We start from the raw sequence: 19,787 nt of genomic DNA, 5'->3' as shown, positions 1-19,787 counted from the left end.
ACTCTCATTTTCAAGAGGTGCACCAGATCACAGCTGTCGACAGTCGGTACATTTCTGTAATACAGGGGGATGTGTGTGAGGTAAGTAGGTGTGCGTAGGAGCATCTGTGTTTGTGTTAACTCAGGCCAAATCATATTCACCAGTGAGGTAAAGTTTTACATTTTTATTCACATTACACAGCAAATGGTAATGAATAAACATGATCCATTAAGTGTGACAAATAACTAACTCTTTACCAGTGTGCTATACCTTCGCAATTGTTGAACCTGAATTATAGTAGTGACGTGCAAAGCCATGGTTGAAGGGCATGCAACGCGATTGAAAGGTGACCAAAATGAAATGTCCTGTTACCTTGAATAATTGTGGATTTCTCTGGGATTGAACATTGTCGGAATCATATTGGATAATGTAAGTACAAAAGTCAACCCAATATATAACATGGGTTTAGTTGTTTCTAGACATTTTAATAAAACACAATCGCCTTCTTTCCCCTAGATTCAGAATCAACAATCCCTCTGCAAGAGCATCCTTAATTGAGTCACCTGACTGACCTGGCCCCTGTGAAACAGCCCATTTCCTAAATGAGAGCCCTCTCATCTTGTCAGGTGAATATTATACTGCAGTGCCAGGAGAGCACATAATGCTCGGGGCAGCAGCGCCAGCGGTCAAGGTAGTGCCTTCTCACTGCATGAGGTTAATGAGAACCTTCCCTTGCTCCCGATGCAACGGCACTCAGGCTAATGAAGAGGCACATTGTAATGTATGCTGGCCCTGGACATGGATACACACAGATAGACAAGTGCTCTACAAGAGACAGCGTCAGGGCAGACAGATGAGACGGTACACATGCCGTAAAAGCCATTTCTCATTTTAGATACAACAGCTCCTGCTTCTTTATTCTCACTGTGGTTGTCCCATCTCTCTTTTTCTCTGTCCCTTCATCCATTCCCCTGTGATCTAATGTATCTGTCTCTTTGTGACTGGTCACAGCAGATGAATAAAGCCTTTATACGACCTCCCCACCAAGATCACTGTGTGCTAGTATCCAGAATGCTTCATTGTGACAAAAGTGGGACACAGAGAGCGGGACTTGACCCCTTGACTTATTCCATCCATCCACACATGGCCTCTAATACATGTGGAATGGATGATATTCAAATTATTGGCCAATGACTTTTACTGTGCTGTACTGCAGAGCGTCTGGTTGTGTCTCAGTGGAAACTATGCTGTGGACAGACCAAGCCTCAGGTCCGTCCACAGAACATCCTTGGATATTTCCAAGGATCTTTTGCCCTTTTTACTCTAGGCCTGTCACAATAGTGTTGAAGATGCTGATGCACAAGATAAAGTAAATGGCTGTGTTCACATGTCCATATAACCAAGCAGTAATGAGAAGACTCGTATTAATTCACTTCAATTGGAATTACTATGAATCTTGTTCTATTCCTGGTAATTCGTTCCATGTCCCAGCATAAAATAACGTGCATTGAGCCTTTAGCCTTCATACGTGACTTTTGTGGTCAAGCTCAGTTTATGACTGAACAGGGCAGCAGGTCATCTGGTTGTCTGCTGAACAGTTCTCTGTCAAAGCTAGCATTATTATCCTCTTTGTAAACCTGGATGCCTGCCTGGTTTGCTAACACTAAATTGGACAAAGTGACTTGAATAAAGTACATGAAATACACATAACCAAAATATAAATGGCATAATTCCTTCAAAAATGATTTTAAGATGCATGCTAGATGCCTGCTGGTATAACAGCTACACAGAGTGACAATACAATGGGTGGGGGACCTGGAAATGACTGGTTGTAACTTATCAGGGAGGTGAGTACAGGGGCCTAAGAATGTTTGTTTGGTGGAAAACAGCAGCAGCAGCAGCATGAAAAGTACTTTGCCGTAACCAACTCCCAGGGAGCCTGTTAAGCTATTCACGCTGTGCATGGTTTGAAAGGCAAACACAACCTCGGAGCTCTATAAACAAGTCCCAATCAGGAGAAATGCAAAGATGTAAGTATTCTGTGGTTCAGCTGTATTACTGCTTTCAGATATGCATTGAACTTCATTGTTCCTCTGTATTTTCTGCGGAGGAGGTACATTTGTGAATGCAAATTTCCAAGTGAGACGCTCCGCAGTATCCGCAGACTTTCTCTGCCAACCTCCTAGTTTTAATTCCGTAGAAATCCAGGAGAAGTAGATGTGAGAACCTAGCAGGGGATCCTGATGACTCTTCTAACGTCGGCAGACGCAAAAGAAAACAGAAAAAAGATAACAAATGAAAAAGCTGTGTCATGCACATTGAAGACACCGACGAAGATGTCAAGAGAGTTTCTGGTGATAAAAGCTGACGTCAGTGTCTGTGTGATGTCAAGAAATTCCTGGATCTCTGCAGTGGAGTAAATACATCATTTCCTGTCTCTGTCTACTGCACCCGGCTGCTCCACCTCTCGCCTGAAAAATGCGGAAGATTTATTGCTGTTGTTATTGCGTCTGCGCGGGAACTTCTTGCTGTGTTGTGCATGTGTGAAAGGCAAAACTGAATTAAATAAATGAAAACGGCTTATATGTCTACACAAATCTCTCAACCTGGCGTGAAGGCCTAAAACAAAGCTGTGCAGAGTGACTCCTGATGGGATCAATAGCATGTGCTTTTACTGTTGTCATGGAAAGCAGGTCAAAGTAAAGGTTAGCTTGAAGCACGTGTGGGTGGTTGTTAGCATTAAGCATTCACAGAGGGCTTTAGAACAACAGGCCTACATGACATCTGAGCATTAGCCCACTAATACACCTCAGGAGGCAAATATTAGTCAACACACACCCATTAGCCGTGCTAAAAGCTAACAGCTAATCACGGTAGAAGCAAATTAGCCTAGTTCTGAACAAGAGCAGACATTATTGTTGTAACACAGTAAAAACACAGAGAGATGTTTAGTCTGTCAGCTATGCCGCTTACATGTAACATAACATGAGCACATGTCGGCTATTTTGGGCTTTGTTTTTAGAGGCAGGTCGGTTTTGGAGGCATCTGCAAAGCATTAGGGCATAAAGGAGGAGCAGTGTGGGGCAAAATACAGAGAGGAGAGGAGGGAGAACAGAAACACAGAGTCCAGACTCCATCCAGTGACCCAAGTCACTGAGGCTGAAATCCAACTCTTCCCTCGAGGGCTGAGCAGCCAGCTCCGGCTGCCAGTTCTTTTCCTATGTCTCCTTGAGGTGTGGAGAGGAGGAGGCAAGGGGTGAAAGGCGACATGAAGAACACATACTGCAGTGGTGAAGAAAGGCCTGTTTTATGTTGGTAAAGGCGGAATTTCAAGGCCAGGTTTTGCAGCCATTAAAGAAACGCTGTAAAGAGTTGTCTAATACCCGTGTGAAGACATAGGGTTCAGAGGCTGTCTTTAAGTAATTTGCTATCATTGAAATAAGAAATGTTCATGCTTACATTACAACCATTCCGATTAGTTAATTTTACTATAAACAACCTCAATAGACCTGTGACAAACAAAATGATTTCCTGTGTTACAGAAATTAGTGCAGATTAGTGCACACACAGATATTGACTATTTTTGCACACTTCATGTGCAATTAACATAAATAGCCTATAAATCTATATGCTATAAAATGGTTCTGAAAGGTATGCATAACTTAAAGTAGCATACAAGGAGACACTCACACACACATTTCGGCACGCTTTTCATCACATGCTGACATTTAGTCACAGTGTATTCACTGACCACAGCTCCATGACGCAGGAGCACCTCCATGCATGTCTTATCAGCTCCACAGCTCTGAGCACTCGACTGGATTGTCAGGCTAAGACAGCTTTGGGCATCCTGAGGCAGCCCATGTGGTGTATGGCTCAGGCTAGTAAGCGCAGTGGTCAGCCGACGACAGGGTGTCTTAAACTGCTCATGAATTAGTATAAGAACACAGCAGAATCTGTGTTCTATCAAATTCACATAATCACCTATATGGAAATGAGTACAGTATTCATTGTGTTCTCTAACATCATGTTCTTCATCAAGTGGTATTCACGACACATACTCACAGCAGTTCTGCTTCTGTAGGATTATGTTGGCTTTTAGGAGGGAACACAATGAGGGTGTAAACTGGATTAAGTTTCTTTAAGAAAAACACTAGCCCTGATCTTATAGTTCATCCTAAATACTTAACACAAAGACAATTCGATAAAAACTTTGACTTCCTTGTAGTTTTGGAGGCTTTCGACCACCATTATACTTGCTTGACAGTCAAGTTGTATTATGACTATAATGTCAACGTTGACTACATTCTTTGTGTAAACTTAACAGACTGAACATTATAAAAATCTTTTTTTTAAACGGGTCCATAAGGACAATGAGGTCACTAATTTGAATTATATGAGTGGTGTGGAACCTAAAGCGCTAATCAATGTGTTTACAAGTATAAGCATCATTGCTTCAAGTTGATGACAGTTAATGGCTCCCTGCTATGCCTGCAAGACCAATAAATAAGCACAGAGATCATCATCCTAGCCCCCCTTCTCTCTCTCTCTCTCGTTCCTCGTCCCTGCTCCCCACCCCCTACATCCCAAAGTGCCACCAAATCCGGACCTGAGCTGTAACCTTACCACCCTCAAGCCTACATCTTCTAAGCCCCTCAGGAGCCCCAATTTACCCCCTGTCTTCCGCTGTCGTTTAGCCCTCGTGACCAAGACAAGGCTAAAGCCCAGCATACACATTAACCCCTCCAGGTTGGCCTCGAGGAACACTGTGCTCTACACACAAAAACCGAAACGCTTCTTTAGGTTGAACCAAAAAAATATTTTTGTTTCTTATTTCTACACTCAGGAGGACTGTGACTAGAATCCATTTCTCTCTCTGTTATATAAATACCCCTTATAAAATCAAGATTATTTGCTGCTTTTTTTTTTTTTTACTCTTATCAATCAGGACCATTTAAAGTCAACATCGTATTGAAAGATAATCAATATATAAAATGTAATACTAATATGTCAACTTTGCTGCAATAGACACTTTTTAAAAATTGATGAAATGGCAATAGATGAAAAACAATAGCAGTCACTTTGTCTCTTTGCCCAAGTTAACATCTTCATATAGCTTTATTTGTCTAACCAAAACCAAAATATTCTATTTACTGTGAAGTGCCAAAACATAATTGGTTTTATGTACGACTTCTGCTTATTCTATTTCAAAATCATCTTAAACATAGATGTTTGAATAGTAATTTGCAAGTCTCTGTTCCTTCTTCACAGTGCTTAGGTTCTGAAATTTACATTTTTATTTTCTGGTAATGATAAAAAAATAAAAAATAACATTGTTTGTTCTTTGCTTGAATTTGAACTCACATTAAACACTTAACCTAAATTGAAATCCTAAATCAATTTACTGCTCAACTCCCATGAACTTACTTGGTAATCTGAGGTGGTGAATAGGGTAGTTCTCTCAGAGTACTGACAAGTGTACATGGTGTCAATAAGAATGTCAACCTTTGATACATACATAGAGATGAGGTTGAAAATTGGTGGCTAGTATAAGTTAAAAAAAGACCTCCTGTCATTAGCAGAGATAGAACTTCTTTACCATTACTCCACACTCTCTAAATTGCACAAACACATTATCAAGCACTTATCTGTAATTAGCCCTAAAACACCAAATCTGTCCTCACCCCATCACCAGGGGGTGACCATGCTACTTAAACAATCCCTTGTCAACAGCCCCGAAACTGACCTATCGCATGAGTCCATGTCTTATCCCTGTAATAATCTGATAATCTTGCAGCATCTCGCTCCTCCAGCCACAAGCCAAGGTCGATCCCTATTGTTATTCATGGAGAGGGGTGTGAGGGGGCATGATGAATGATGATAACATCACCCGTGTCTAACACTACAGTAGCCTATGGGGGGCAGTGGCCAATATTTTTATCATGGCGGAAATGCATTATGCACATATTAATAGAGAAATTTGTCACCGCTACCGTTTGCAGGGAGCAGATAATAACATTTAGGCTGATAGTTATTTGATTGCCTACCACGAGCCCCGACAGATAAAACAAATCACGACCTACGTCTAATGCAAATTGGCTCAATAAAAATGCAAGATACAAGCGAAACTGCCTAAGTAAGAGAAGGAAACATTAATGTCTCCCAAAAAGGGAAAAGGGTTGGGATTGTGGGGTGTCTGGGAAGTTTAAGAGGACCGAGAAATTCCATCCAGAGGAAATACATCTCACACAGGAAGAGAAGGGGGCCAAAATAGACATAAGTGAGAAATAAGACAGACCAAGAGTCAGAGAAAAATTTGTGTGTGAACAGTGAGTAAAACTATGGAGGAGAGAAGGCCCTGGAGGTTTGTGAGAGAACACAAGATTGGACAAGTGGTCGAACTGTATCGAGCAGGTTAGGGTGCAAAGAACTTCACTTTGTAGTTGTATTGTGAAGTACGCCACCATGTGGAGAGTTACTAGAGAGTAGAATAAGAGATCAGACAGTTGTGAAATGGGAGCTTTAAGTTTGTGACATCACAAAGAAACTGCTCCGAGGAGCAGTTACACTGGGCAGTTCCCATGTGTATACGAGTGTATGAATATGTGCACACACGGATGTATTTTTACACTTAAATTTTTTTCCCCTCAGATGCAATGTTAATTGTTCTTTCATATCAGGCTGTTGCACTACAAGAGTGAGCTATCCATGTTTCTGTAGTTATTATTCTGCAGAACATATGAACACATAAAAATAAAATAAAAAAGACCTTACATCCATCTGAAGATCCTTTAAAAATGCATTAAACATCAAAGTTGCTCGACTTCAAAAAGCAGCAGCTGATTACACAAGAGTGACATCAGCTCAGAGTCCCGCTGAGGTGCAGTATTTTCGGTCCACAGATAGGGGTCAACATCACTCAAAGCATAGGCAGAGACAGGAGAAAACTGTAGCTGACAGCAGAATCTGCAAAAGGTCTGAGGGATTTTTCTGAGCTTTGATTGATGGGATTGCTCCCCGTGTTGCCCTGCCAGGCACATGGCTCCTTTTTCTAATCAAATCTTAGTCAGAAAATTCAATCATATGTAGTAGAGCAGCAGCTCACCCGCTGTTGTCAAGGCTTGAGTCCTGTAATGAGACTGAATGGTGGGGGTTTGAAAACGTAGAATGTCACAGTTTGACCTAGCCATAGAAATGATGCAAGGAGAGTTCAGAGTGCGCACCTTTAACCCAAATGCCAATAAACTGCAGCCACTGCCTCATGTATTGATTATTTTAAGTTGGCTGTAGCTTGTCAGAGATATAGAGGGATGGTCATTGCACTGTTGGCCTGTGTTATACCTCCTCCCAACCCTTGGCACCAGGCCCATATTACTCTTTCCTTCCTCCTCTCCTCCATCCTTTTCCAGGAAGTGATAAAGTGGACACATGTCATCACCCTTGTGGCCACCGTTATTCATCACACTCACGTACGGCCCGCTCCTTCCAGAGCTATTTGTGTAGCAAGCCGACAACGCCACCTTGACAACACCCTGTGAGTAAGTGTGCGAGGAGGAGAGCACAAGTCAGTCAGACACCGCATCAACTGGGCGGGTGGGCGGGTGAATGAGTGCATACATGTAAAATGATGACGGGTGAAAAAATGGAGGCGAGACAGTAGAGATGTATAACAGATGGGGGGGTGCACTGAAATAACCTGACAATAAAGAAGACCAATTTAGTCTTGAAAAAAAACACTTTATTCATATAAAAACATCTATTCTTCTTCTGCCGCATCTCTTTGGGAATGATGTCAAACATTTAAAAATATAATTGCATGAAGTGAACAACTGCTCCGTTAGAGACCGGTCGATAAACGCTCACACATGAAAGCACATACATGTACACACAAGACTTCCCACAGGCCACACACTCAGCTGACCGCTCCTCACCACTCTGACACGCTCAAAGTGTTTAACCCCATCAACACCGGTGATGCACGCTGCCCGTGTTGTTGCTGTGCGTTCTCCAGTGAGTGCTATTGATCCTAATACTGAGGGGAACGGAGCAGCTTATCCATTAAGGTTGAGTGAGTCTGTCGCCTGTCTCCTGCTCACAGCAGACGGAGTGGAACAGACAGATGACTGGGAGGAGAAAGATGGAGGTGGGAGGCCAGGAGGAGGAGGAGGAAAGATGCTTCATGACTCACAGACAATAGGAAGTGATGAGTACGACATGGGAAGAGAAGCGAAATAAGTTGGTGAAAATGAGTGAATGAAATTTAAGATAAAGATAGAAAGATATAAATTAAATTAAATGTATAAATTAAAGAGCAAAGTCCAAACCTGGGAAGACTTAACTAGTTTTTAAAAGTTGTCCACATCTTTAGCTAATTTCTATGTGGCAAAGTGTAGGAGCCACAACTGGTTTTAAGCCTGAAGTTAGAACCAGCATACAAATCAAAGACCCTTAGAAAATGAAACCATGCTAAATGACTTTGTCAGAAGTTTTTGCATATAAGCAGCCTGTGGACTTTTTTTTACAAAATTCGGTAAAGGGGACTAATGATCTCAATCTGAGTATTATATACAAAGGGAGATTTATAATAAATATTTCTTAGCTGAAAAAGCAGATATGAATAACCCATCCACACTTTTATTTACAGTAGGAGACCCAAGACTATCCATTACATTTGGGTTGCTTCTAGCTGGGGCAATACAGAAACTTCTTGTTTTGTCAGCATTGAACTTTAAATACATTTTGAGGTTTTTTAATAGACCTGTGTTTATTTTGTATGCCAAAGGAAATAATATACTGTAGAGAAGACAGAAAAGAATAGGACCCAGAACAGTACCTTGGGGTACACCACACTACAGACTTTCAGATGGAGATACATAGTTGCCTGCTGCAATCAAGAAACTAACTCATAAAGGTAGGAAGAGAACCAATCCAGCAATTACCCATATATTGCATAAAGCCTTGATCACATGTACTTCTACTACAAACAGGGTACAAGGACATGGGAGAACTCTGTTGCTTCTTGCCTAACACTAGCATGAAAATAAAATCAACTGAGCCTTACTGTTCTGGTACAAATGCAGTATACATAGGGTCAAGTTTTTGGCTGCACATGCTGATCACCAAATTTACAGCACAAAGGCTTCTAGCTAAGCAGCTTAGTAGATTTAAACAAGGGACAATAAAGGGGCTTTATTTTCTATTGGTAGCTCACAATCATCAGCAATCAAGTTACCAAAAGCTTTTATTCATTTTATTCAAGAGTTGAGGAATCAGATAATGCAGACAATCACAAAGATGAGACAGTTGGATTATTTTTTTACAATAAGCAGTTTACCACATTTACTTTCTTGCTCTGCTTTCAGGAGCTGTGGTTCAGGTTGTTGAGAATATTATGCCATTCAACAGCTTATAGACGCTTGCTAACAAATAATGCTGCCTCATCACTATGATGTCAAATTATGCAGGTTAAGAGGAAAAGTGGGAATGGTAATAAATACATTCTTTGCTCAGAATACTTAGAGATGATCAGCACCTTTTGGCAGCCTGCCACGAAAAAGTTTAACGAGGAGCTGAAATGTCTGCAGTGTGAAAGAGAACCCAGAGCAGCAGGCACAGATGATGTTTCCAGTAGAGAGAGCAGCTAATTCCAACAGAAATAATATAATGGGATACTATAATTAATTGGTGCCGTTTTCATTGCTGTTGTAACAATTGATAACAGCCTAACTCTTAGGATGAGATTATAGGACGACGGGACCTGGTGTAAGGTTTTGGCCCTGTTACTGTGGTTGTTTTCTGACATGCACTGAACTCTAGATAATTTCTGACCGAGCGAAAGCAAATGTCTGAGTCAATTGATGTGGATATATTTTCTGAAGTTTCCAGCCCTCGGTTGAGACCCCAAGATAATGTCAAAATGTGAACACAGCAGGAGATTATCCGGAGGGTTTTCCACAAGCGAGTGCATGTTGATGACGCTTCTAACTTGCGACAGATGCACAAAAAAAGAAAAAACATAGCGGATGCCGAAGAAGATGTAAACTTTGAAAGAAAATGACATTCGAAAGCTTTTGGTACTTAATTCCAAAACAATATGCACATCTGTGCCTGATTCACAAATCGATGCCACAACTACAAGCTAACTTTAACACTGGATCAAGCAGCCAGAAGGTTGGTTAACACGCTATGCACTTCTCACTATCAGTACTTACAAGTTATTTTGCTACTTTGTCTGCCTGCATACTTTTTCAAATTTTCTGCAATCTCTGATATGTCATCATGCTCAGCCTGCCCCATTCTGCCTTTTGTGTGGAATCCTCATTTGGTATTCTGTCTGCTGGTCGGTCTTTGGTAAATGGACTGGTCTGGACATGTGCAAAAATACTTTTGAATCTTCAGTCTGATCCCCACCTGAGTGTGGTCCTACACTAGGGGTGTACGATACGACGATATTATATCGTGAATAATTCAAATGTCTCTACGATCTGCCTTTAAAGAGAGAACGTTATAACCGATTTATGCAAAAGTCATGTAATTGTCCAAACCATGTCAAAATTATTGATGAATGTTCATACTTAGTTTGTAGAATTGTACACTTGATGTGTTTGGCCCTTATGTTAATAATGTTCAGTAACTTGCAAAATGCCACTAAATCCCAAATAAAAACAAATCGTGAGAAGATAGTGGATTGTTATCTTGCATGAAAAAAAATCATGATATGGTATTTTTGCCATATCGCCGACCGCTAACACACACACACCCACACACACACACACACACAAAACAATTGTACAAATTGTAAGGTCTCAGCCTTTTATGTGAAGTGCCTTGAGAGAAATTATGTTGTGATTTGGTGATATATATATAGTTATAAAATTGCACTATATTGTGAACGGTTTCTCGGATATTTCACTCTTGGAAGTATTTCTTATTTGTGACACATTTATGTTAACTTCACTGTTTATTTACTGTGTTCTTTTGTGACAGAACAATAAAGTAAATCGGTCGTGGAGGTAACCCGAGGATGTTTCTTCTATATATAAACATGTTGGACATAAAAGTTCATTGTAAACCTGGAAATGGCAGTTTGATAGAAACAGCACTGAAGTCCACCTGAGAGTATTTGCTGGCGCTTTTAACCACCTCTCCTGGCATTTGTTAGAGACTGACAAATTGCCATGGAGACAGCTTACTGCAAACTCAGTATCTGTTATAACCTCACTCACTTTGTTGACTTTTCCACCTTGTCGGGTTTTTTACTTTTTGAAACGATAGGTAGGCTGCGACCTTTTCAGGGGCATCAATTTCATTTTAGATTTTTAACCTTGACAGAGACTCTCATGCCATATATCAGTTTTATTGTCTCTGCAACCATCCCTCATCCCTTCTGCTTGACAGCACTCAAGGCAGTTTGAGGACACCGATAGGAGAAGTGAAGCTGGAGGAAACATCTTTGAGATGTGCTGTAAGTTACCGTTTCAGCTCATTTGCCTTTGGCTGGCTTCAAGTTAGGACAGAAATCATTCTGGGTTCAAACTGGGTCACGACAAGTTTTAGGGGAGAGAAGAAATGAATATAGGAGGTGGATAATCCTGTTATGATTCTGATGGTGGATGAAAAGTCACAAAGCCCTGAGTTCACAACGTTTTGGATGATTCAGGAGAGATAGATGGGCATGGTGGTTCAACATTATATAAATAGTGTGAGTGAGTGTGTGTGTGTGTGTGTTTTTGTGTGTTTGTGTGTGTGCGTGCGTGTTTCTAAAGCAAAAAGACGCTTTCATCACAATATTTGCAAGTAATTGTAAAAAACTGATTGAGAAAAATTCTCTTGAGTGCCAGTCACTTGTTTGACTAAAGATTTATATGCATTTAGAGGTTTACTATAACACAAAATATACTGAAACTACATGTGGACTTAGTAGAGAGCATTCTTCCTACCGTCCCCTCCAATCCAATCAAGTTGCACCAACTCATACGCACTAATAGAAATCAGTCCCCTAAATGTGCCTGATCTTTCCAGCAAGGTCGATAAAATATTCCCTGGTAAATTAGTGATATCTCACAATTTTTTAAAAAGTGATTGAAAAAATGTAATGGGGTCTTTCTTGGCTCAGACCCCATCATGGAAATCTGTTCTGCAGCTTTCGTGCAATCTTGCCGAGAATCAAACCAACCAACCAACAGACAGACGGACAGAGGTCAAAATATAACCTCCTTGGCGAGGATGTGTACTCGCATCATTCATTTTCTGTTCATCATATCACTGTTTTCATGGCTCATCAATTTACAAAGAGGTTCAACAACGTTTTCTAATAACTTCACTGGCATCTTTTGGGAGGACAATATCACAGTTCACTCACTGCTATAGAAACATCTACATGAAACTTTTATAAGCGATTCGGGAATTATTTTCTTTAGCAGTTGCTGCCTGTTTCTTCTACTGGTTAAAATGACAAATGTTGCCCGTGGCAGACTGTGTGTTACTGTAGCTGATTAACATTAGTTACAGAAGAGACTCACCAATGTGCTATGTGCTGGTGTCTTCTTCAGCCAAAGCCTTGTGATGTAAAAGTAGCACCGCTCTGTAACATTCCTCTGTGATCACTGGGATTTAGTACTTTAACAAGTCAAAGAGAGTAGTGATTCCTCTGTGGAAAAACCTGTTCTGCAACGCTATCAGGAGCTTGAAAATTATATCAGTAGTTTTAATTTATGAGAATCAGGTCCGCCGATATTTCAGTCAAGATGTGAAAAACAAAGTGTAAAAAATAAATGTTGGCTACACCAGTGGATCTGTCAGATTAATTTTTAATGAGAGCTTCATATCTTCTGCTGCTCATCTCATTTTCAGGTGCTAGCTACAGGCTGTCAACATTAATTTGGCAGCCACTCCAACCTGTCTCCTCCAACTACAAAATCAATCGTTTACTTTTACTTCTTTTTCTGCTGCAGCTGCAGAACCTCAAAGTTGAAACCAAATGGAATCAGTGACGAAGTAATCAGGTTTGCTTCTTAATGCAGATGCAGGACTAAATACACCACATGCATAAAACCATAAAAGAACAAATGGAGGACATTCAATATCAGATACTAGGATGTAATAGATGAGCTGATAGGACACACACACACACACACGCACACACACAAACACACACACAAACACACAACATGATAGATTAATATTATTCTTCAATGGTCCATCCTTCTCAGGGTTTCATATCACTTCTCTTCCTCTACAGTAAATAACAAACATGTGCTCTTGCACACAAACACTAAATAATCCACACACTGCCAAAACACATACATGCCAATATTAACTTTAAATCATTGTCCAATCTCATTCCTGAATACTCTCCCCTGTGATTCATTTTCATTTAGCAAAAGCATTACGAGTCGGGAACAAGGGGAACCCATCCAATTTAGCCGTGCCCCAATCGAATCAGGACATCTTACTGACCCTTAACTGAGTAGTCTTTTTTTTTTGACAGATATTGGGCAGTTCACTCCCGTGAGTCTTTTCCTCTTTTATTAAGACAGAGTGAAAGCCTGCAGGGAAACAGAGAAGCCTGAAGAGATTCCAGCTCTGTTTGATCTGACGCTGACTGGAGGACAGTTCTTAGTCAGACTGAGCTCTCCACCACTGCACCATCACTGGTTTCCAACTGTGTCTTCAACTTCGCAGCATGCTAATATTGCTTTCATTGTGTCGTTTAATGGCTGCCTGAATAAAGCACTTCTCCCTGGGACAAAAAGGCAGAATATTTCCTCACCATGTGTCTATAGATGTTTCTAGCTGTGCACACTTGTCTTAGTATGTATGGCAATTAAAGCTGCATCACACTGTGTGAAATCATTCCAAAAATGGCTCAATCGAACAAACATAGGACGCCTGGGACAGTAATGACTGTGGAGCACAAAATTCACTGTGACTTATCCTTTTTACTGTCTCACATCCTCATGTGTTTCGGTGGAGTTTCACAGACTTTTACTTCAGCTGATACACCTGCAGTATGGACACAGATTTATCCTCTTTGCAGCTGTGACACCTTTGCAATGGGGATATACGTAGAATCACAACCTCGTGAGTATGGAAGAGTTAAACTTTTTCAAGACAACATGACGTTATCCGACAACGGGCTGTGTCGCCACGTCACATACATTTAATGCTGCGTTATTCCTGCATTACCTTCAGACATAAACAATGTAATTCTGCTGTTTAAAGGTAGGTTTGATAAATTGTTTCTGAAACACTTGTTCTCTACTGCAGTGGCTTTGACATTTTTCTATCAAGCCCAAAGTTGCTCAAGTCATGCTATATATTATTTTAGTGAAACATAAATGTTTACTTTCTCAAAAGTTACATGAGACTGTTCATGGTACTGTTCTGTATTTTGACCACTGTCTAATTTTGAGGTTTAACCCCACTGTTATTGTGTTCTTGAATACACTTTGTCCCAGGTGAATCTCTGTAAGATTGAAGTCGGAGTTAGATAGAAGGGCACAAGTCGGTTGAAAAGATCTAGATGGAGACGGCAAAGCTGTATGGACAGAGAGTAAACCAGACTGGGGCCGAGTTGGATAGAAAGAATTTATAGGAAGAGTTGGGGAGATAATCTTTAGTTCTGGGCTGTACTGAGAATCAGTCACAGGCAGAGGTCACTAAATCCTGCCTGGAGAAGAGAGGAGAGGAGAGGAGTAATTAAAAAAAGACATCGCCCGGGTCTAACAAGAATACTGATTTGCAAATGAGTAGTGCAATACTGGCATTTGAGGTTTGGAGAGGAGAGTGTGTTCTCTAATTAAAAACTACCCAAAGGGGCTATCTCCTGCTATGAAACAAGTCTCTCTCCTCCTCCCACTCTCACATCCATCAATTCCTCCCCCCCATGCCATCAACTCCACCTGGCCTGATCGGAGGTTTTAACGAACTCGGAGAGAGGGAGAGGTGATTTGGGAATAGTGTAGAAAGCGAGAACAGACAGAGAGGTAATGAGCTTTCAGCCTTCAGTGCAGCATTTCTGGGATTCGGCGTGAAACAATAACATCCAAGAGAAGCTAACATTTAGAGGATGATGCACATGTATGAGGAAGCTGTATCTCTCTGTAGGCAAAACCATTACTGTGGTCGCATCTAATTTGTGAACCTGCAGTTATGTGGTAGTTTGTCGAGAAATTATATTTTCAGCTTCTTTCTTGTTAAGGAGAAGCTGCATGTCGATATACACTTATCAAAATAACTCTAAACTACAGTTGAACATTTTGTGTTAAAATTGAGTCCCGTAATTCACTGACAACTAAACGTCTTTTCACCTGCAAATCACAACAATGAACATATCTGTGCTGTGTGTGGTTTTCAGCTGTAAAAAACAATGGTGCCCTAACTGTAACCCCTTTCAAGGTAGATTTACAGAGACATATGCCAACGACCAGAGCTACATGCTCTACTTCAGACATAACGTGAAAAGCATAGTGGATGACTCACTTCAGCTTCACTGAAATGGAGACAAAGTGTGCAGAACTATGTTTTTGTTTCTCTGCTTTGAGTTGTTTAAAGCTAGGGTTGGTAATCCCAGAAAAGCCAACAAGAGCAGGACACACTTTGAAAATATGCAACCGATACATCCTACACCCTCACACCGGCGCTCGCGTCATAGCTACGCACCTAAACCTCACAAACATGCACTGACTCACGGCTGCTAGAAGATGACTTTTCCAAGACCTGCTCGCTAACTTCTAGCTATCGTCTCTTCTTTCATTTCGTCAAAATGAAATCCATCTGTCATGTTTATTACAGCCCTGCAAGTTAGACACTGGCTTTTTTTCAGATGACGTCATTTCATTAAATAAGATATGATGTTTTTGTGAAACAAATTACCAACCCTACCATTAAGCACCTTTGTGTGATTCATGGGATGTGCATATGTTCTACACTTTTGATTTTCAGCTGCTCAAACAACAAACAAAAATACAGAAAAAATCCCCAAGCCTGTGCAAAATGAAATAATTTAGTTTTTAACTCATCGGAAATAAACCCTGATGTGAGAGGACAATTTGTAAATTTATAATCACAAGTTAGCAAATGATGAAAAATTGTATCTGCTTATACAGAGCTGGAAGTGAGACTGTGCAACTTTTACAACAACCGCTACAAGTTGTGATTTCAGCATAGACTGAATTTCCTTTCATTTCCATCTTTTTAGTCAGTGCTTCAAGATAACATCATTAGTCCTGACTGTACTGTCTTATTTAGATGACAGAATTCCTGAAATGTAAAGTTATGACGTTCCAAAACACAATGTGACAGCAGTGCAGGTAGAGGGGAGCTGTAACTAATGTCTTGGTTTGTTTTCCCCCCAAAAGCCAAAGTCACAAACAATTACTCTCCCTTCTCAGTCAAGTACAGCTTGACTCTGCCACCACAGTAAAGATGGTGTCACTGCAGGACAGCAACACATAAATCAGAAATCTGACTAGTCCATACTGCCAGTGTGTACATGTGTTTGTGTGTTCAGTATGTATAGTATGTGACACTCACTCCACTGGGGGATTGATGTCCTCAGCTTTCGTCTCAAAGAAGCGCAGCACTTCCTCGCTCTGAGAAATCTGAGGAGGGAGTCGCACTAGCGCCTGCAGAGAGAGACAGGAGAAGAACGGTGGGTAAAAAAGCAACCAGCGGTCAAAACATATTATTTTAGTGAACATATGGCCCCCTGGTGATAGAATCTGGAAACAAGACGCATTTTAATATCCAATGTTAATTGACTCTGGTGGAGTGTCCTAAGTTAATGGGCAATTGTTTTCTGCCCCATGCACTATAAAAACTGTAAGGTGAGAATATGTAAACAATAATAATAATTAATAATGCATTTTACACATGTACTAACATTAAAAAAACTGCAAAATATCAGAACATCAATGCAACACTTCATAATAATAGGCTAATAGAATATGTATAAAATAAACGATAGTAAGACTTAGAATAAGTAAGTCTAAGAATGTGTGCTTTGAGACGCGATTTGATGGTGGAGAGAAAGTCAGTCTCACAGATGGCTTGTGGGAGAGAGTTCCAGAGATGAGGGCTGCACAGCTGAAAGCTCCAGACCCCATGGATAAGTGGGCAGGAGGAGCAGTGAGGAGGAAGATCGGAGAGTAGAGCAGTAATGTTTGCATTACCGTTTTTTCGTGGAAACAACGGTATCTCTGGCGCAATCAAATTAGCAAAAAGGCAATCAAACTATTGATCATAGAAAATAACTGTCTACACTATTTAAGCCATTCTTGCTCCTCTGTACTCTCCCTGTATTTTCACTGACAAAGCCAAACTACAGTCAAAGAGAGGATCGTATGTCTGGCTAACCATGTATATTTAATGATCTAGCCTGCTTTCACCCAAGGCATAGCTCATGTACAGTAGCGGGGAGCTGGACCATGAACATGTGTGATGACAGACATGGTCGGCACAGCACCGAACTTCCTCCATATTTCATACAATGGATCCTATATTATTAAAAGAGCCTTGTGGTTGTGATTGAAGAGTCCGTATCTGGCTGTGCATCCACAGCTGGCTGGACTCACCATGCTGCAATCTCCAGAGAACAGATCCTTTGACAACACTGGGTAATTACTCTTCCTCTCTGTTGTTTGCCTCATAAACAGGATGTAGGAAGTAAACAGTGCGACAGGCTCCACAGTGCTGAGGTAAGAAACCGGCTCGCTACAGCAAACTGTAAACATTAGAGCGCTTGGGGTCAGTTGGATAATTAGGAAGCTGGTTCCCGTTTCATAAAGCTTTTTTTGTGCTGGTCTACAGATAGAGTTCATTTCAGATGTGTATAATTGCTTTTGTTTTTTTTTAAATTCTTTTGGTCCCAATTACCAAGCTGATACTGTAGCTAACCTTTCCTAATGCAGGCCAACGATACTGCTGCCTAACTGTGTGTATGGAGACAAACACATTGGCTTTTTTTCCAAGAGGAAGGAAGGAAGTTAGGAAGGCATGGCTGAGGAAGAGATCTGAATCCAGGAAAAATTAAAACTTAATAAGGGAAGTTACAGGAAGTGATACGGCGAGTCTCCCTTGAACTCTTGAATGATTATTTTCAAGGATGTTAATTTGGGGGAGAGCTTCCTTTTTCCTTTTCCCTGACTGTCTGAAATGAGGGGATGGGGTTATTAGTGGGCAGGAATTGGAAAGGATGGAATACCTCAAAGTCTGTTTCATGATGTGCAGTGGCAGAGAAGTTGGATGCACAACTAGGTCACTCTGCTTCTCTAAATGTGGCGCACGTGACAATATAAACAAAGCTACAGTCGGAAAAGAGATCATAAAGTTTTCACTACGAGTCAAAGTGCCTCACTGCCTCTGAAAACCAAAGTGTCACAGCAGATTAATTTAGGGCTCAGGAAAGCCCTAAAATAGCACATACATATTGGAGCTCCTCGACGTGAGCGCCATGTTAACTTAATTCACATCCACAATTATGTCTCAGCATCAGACTCCACGTTTAAAGCATGGGAAAGCACGGTAGACTGTGACTTCTGACCCCCACAGGCTGGGGGACGTTCCCCAGAGTGAGATGGGGGAACTGAAGGATGTTTATGGAAAGGCCCATTTACCCTGCAGTAGTCGTCGATGAAACGCAGCCGCTTCATGGCCACATCTCGCACATGACTCCTCCGAAACAGGATCTTGCCTGGGGTGAAGGAAAGGAGAAAGTATTTATATATATTTATTACAAAGTATCTGACAAATGCACAAAGCACCTCAAAAAAAGATCATATCTGAGCTGATTTCACAATGCAGACTGCTGCGTGTAATACCCTATCCTGCCGGGAGATGGTGGTAATGTAGGGTGGTGATCCTTCATCATGGCCAAACTAATCTCAATCCCACACTCAAAGACCCAGCTGTCTGTCCCCCTATAGATCCCATGACCTCTGTCTGTGACATGGCTTTCTAAATAACAAAAAGGATTTATTCACACATGGGACATGCATTTTAGGCCCTCATCTCATCCCACACATTGGGAACAATACGTGTATTTCTTGCATTATCAGCTCTTTTTTACTAAAGTAATCTACAAATAACAAACCTTGTTGATGACTGAATATCTACAAAGTATGTTAAATGTGAAAGGACAACTTTCAAAAGAGACAGAGGGGGAGTTTTTACCAGACTGGGTATTGTTTAATAACTTCAAATTTGTAATAAAATCTCTGTAAAATATTCTCCTTACACGTGCTAAATGCTTTATGACTTTGCCTGAATAAAAAATGGGAAGATTAAAATTGAAAACAGTAGCTATCTTATCATAGAATAACTAGAAGGTAATGGTACGTTTCAATACAAATCCATTTCATTTGGTACCAATAAAGGATTTGAATGTGCGGTTTGAATGTCTCTCAACTTTCTAATGTTTTTCAAATCTAAATTTTAATTCTACTCTCTAATTCAAGCTGAATGTTTTATTTCATTTTAACCTGACTTCAGATAAAAAAATTGGTCAGTGAAGGAGTCAAAGTGAAATAATTTAAAGTTATAAATCCAACAGTATCAAAATTAATTTATTTTTTTTTTTTTTTTTACATCAAACAACCAAGAATGAAGTGATTTCCAATGCATGTTTCTCTCCACCCTTTATCTGATCTATTGTCCTGTTTATTGAACTACATGTGAGTCAAGTTTTTCCTGAAACAAGTGTCCTTAAACAAACACTCAATAATGTGTGAATCTGGCGCCAGGGAAAGGATCCTTGGTTTAATTCCAAACTGTTCTTTAGACGTGTGTGCGTGTCGGCGAGAGACAGA

At 40.6% G+C, this 19,787-nt stretch overlaps 1 protein-coding gene across 3 annotated transcripts in view; it reads right to left on the bottom strand.

The window, feature by feature from the left end:
• sh3pxd2aa (SH3 and PX domains 2Aa) overlaps positions 1–19,787 on the bottom strand; it is a 122,574-nt gene that overhangs the window by 68,849 nt on the left and 33,938 nt on the right. For all 3 annotated transcript variants that reach the window (XM_053418343.1, XM_053418344.1, XM_053418345.1), the window contains exons 4-5: positions 18,597–18,673; positions 16,516–16,607 (exon numbers count right to left, since the gene is read on the bottom strand). In XM_053418343.1, the coding sequence (XP_053274318.1) occupies positions 16,516–16,607; positions 18,597–18,673 (169 nt within the window). The remainder of the gene's footprint in view (positions 1–16,515; positions 16,608–18,596; positions 18,674–19,787) is intronic.

The sequence above is a fragment of the Pleuronectes platessa genome, chromosome 3 (genome assembly GCF_947347685.1).
Source record: "Pleuronectes platessa chromosome 3, fPlePla1.1, whole genome shotgun sequence".
Lineage (NCBI taxonomy): Eukaryota > Metazoa > Chordata > Actinopteri > Pleuronectiformes > Pleuronectidae > Pleuronectes > Pleuronectes platessa.
Note: the sequence above shows the minus strand (reverse complement) of the source record. Positions and strands in the feature narration are given on the sequence as shown.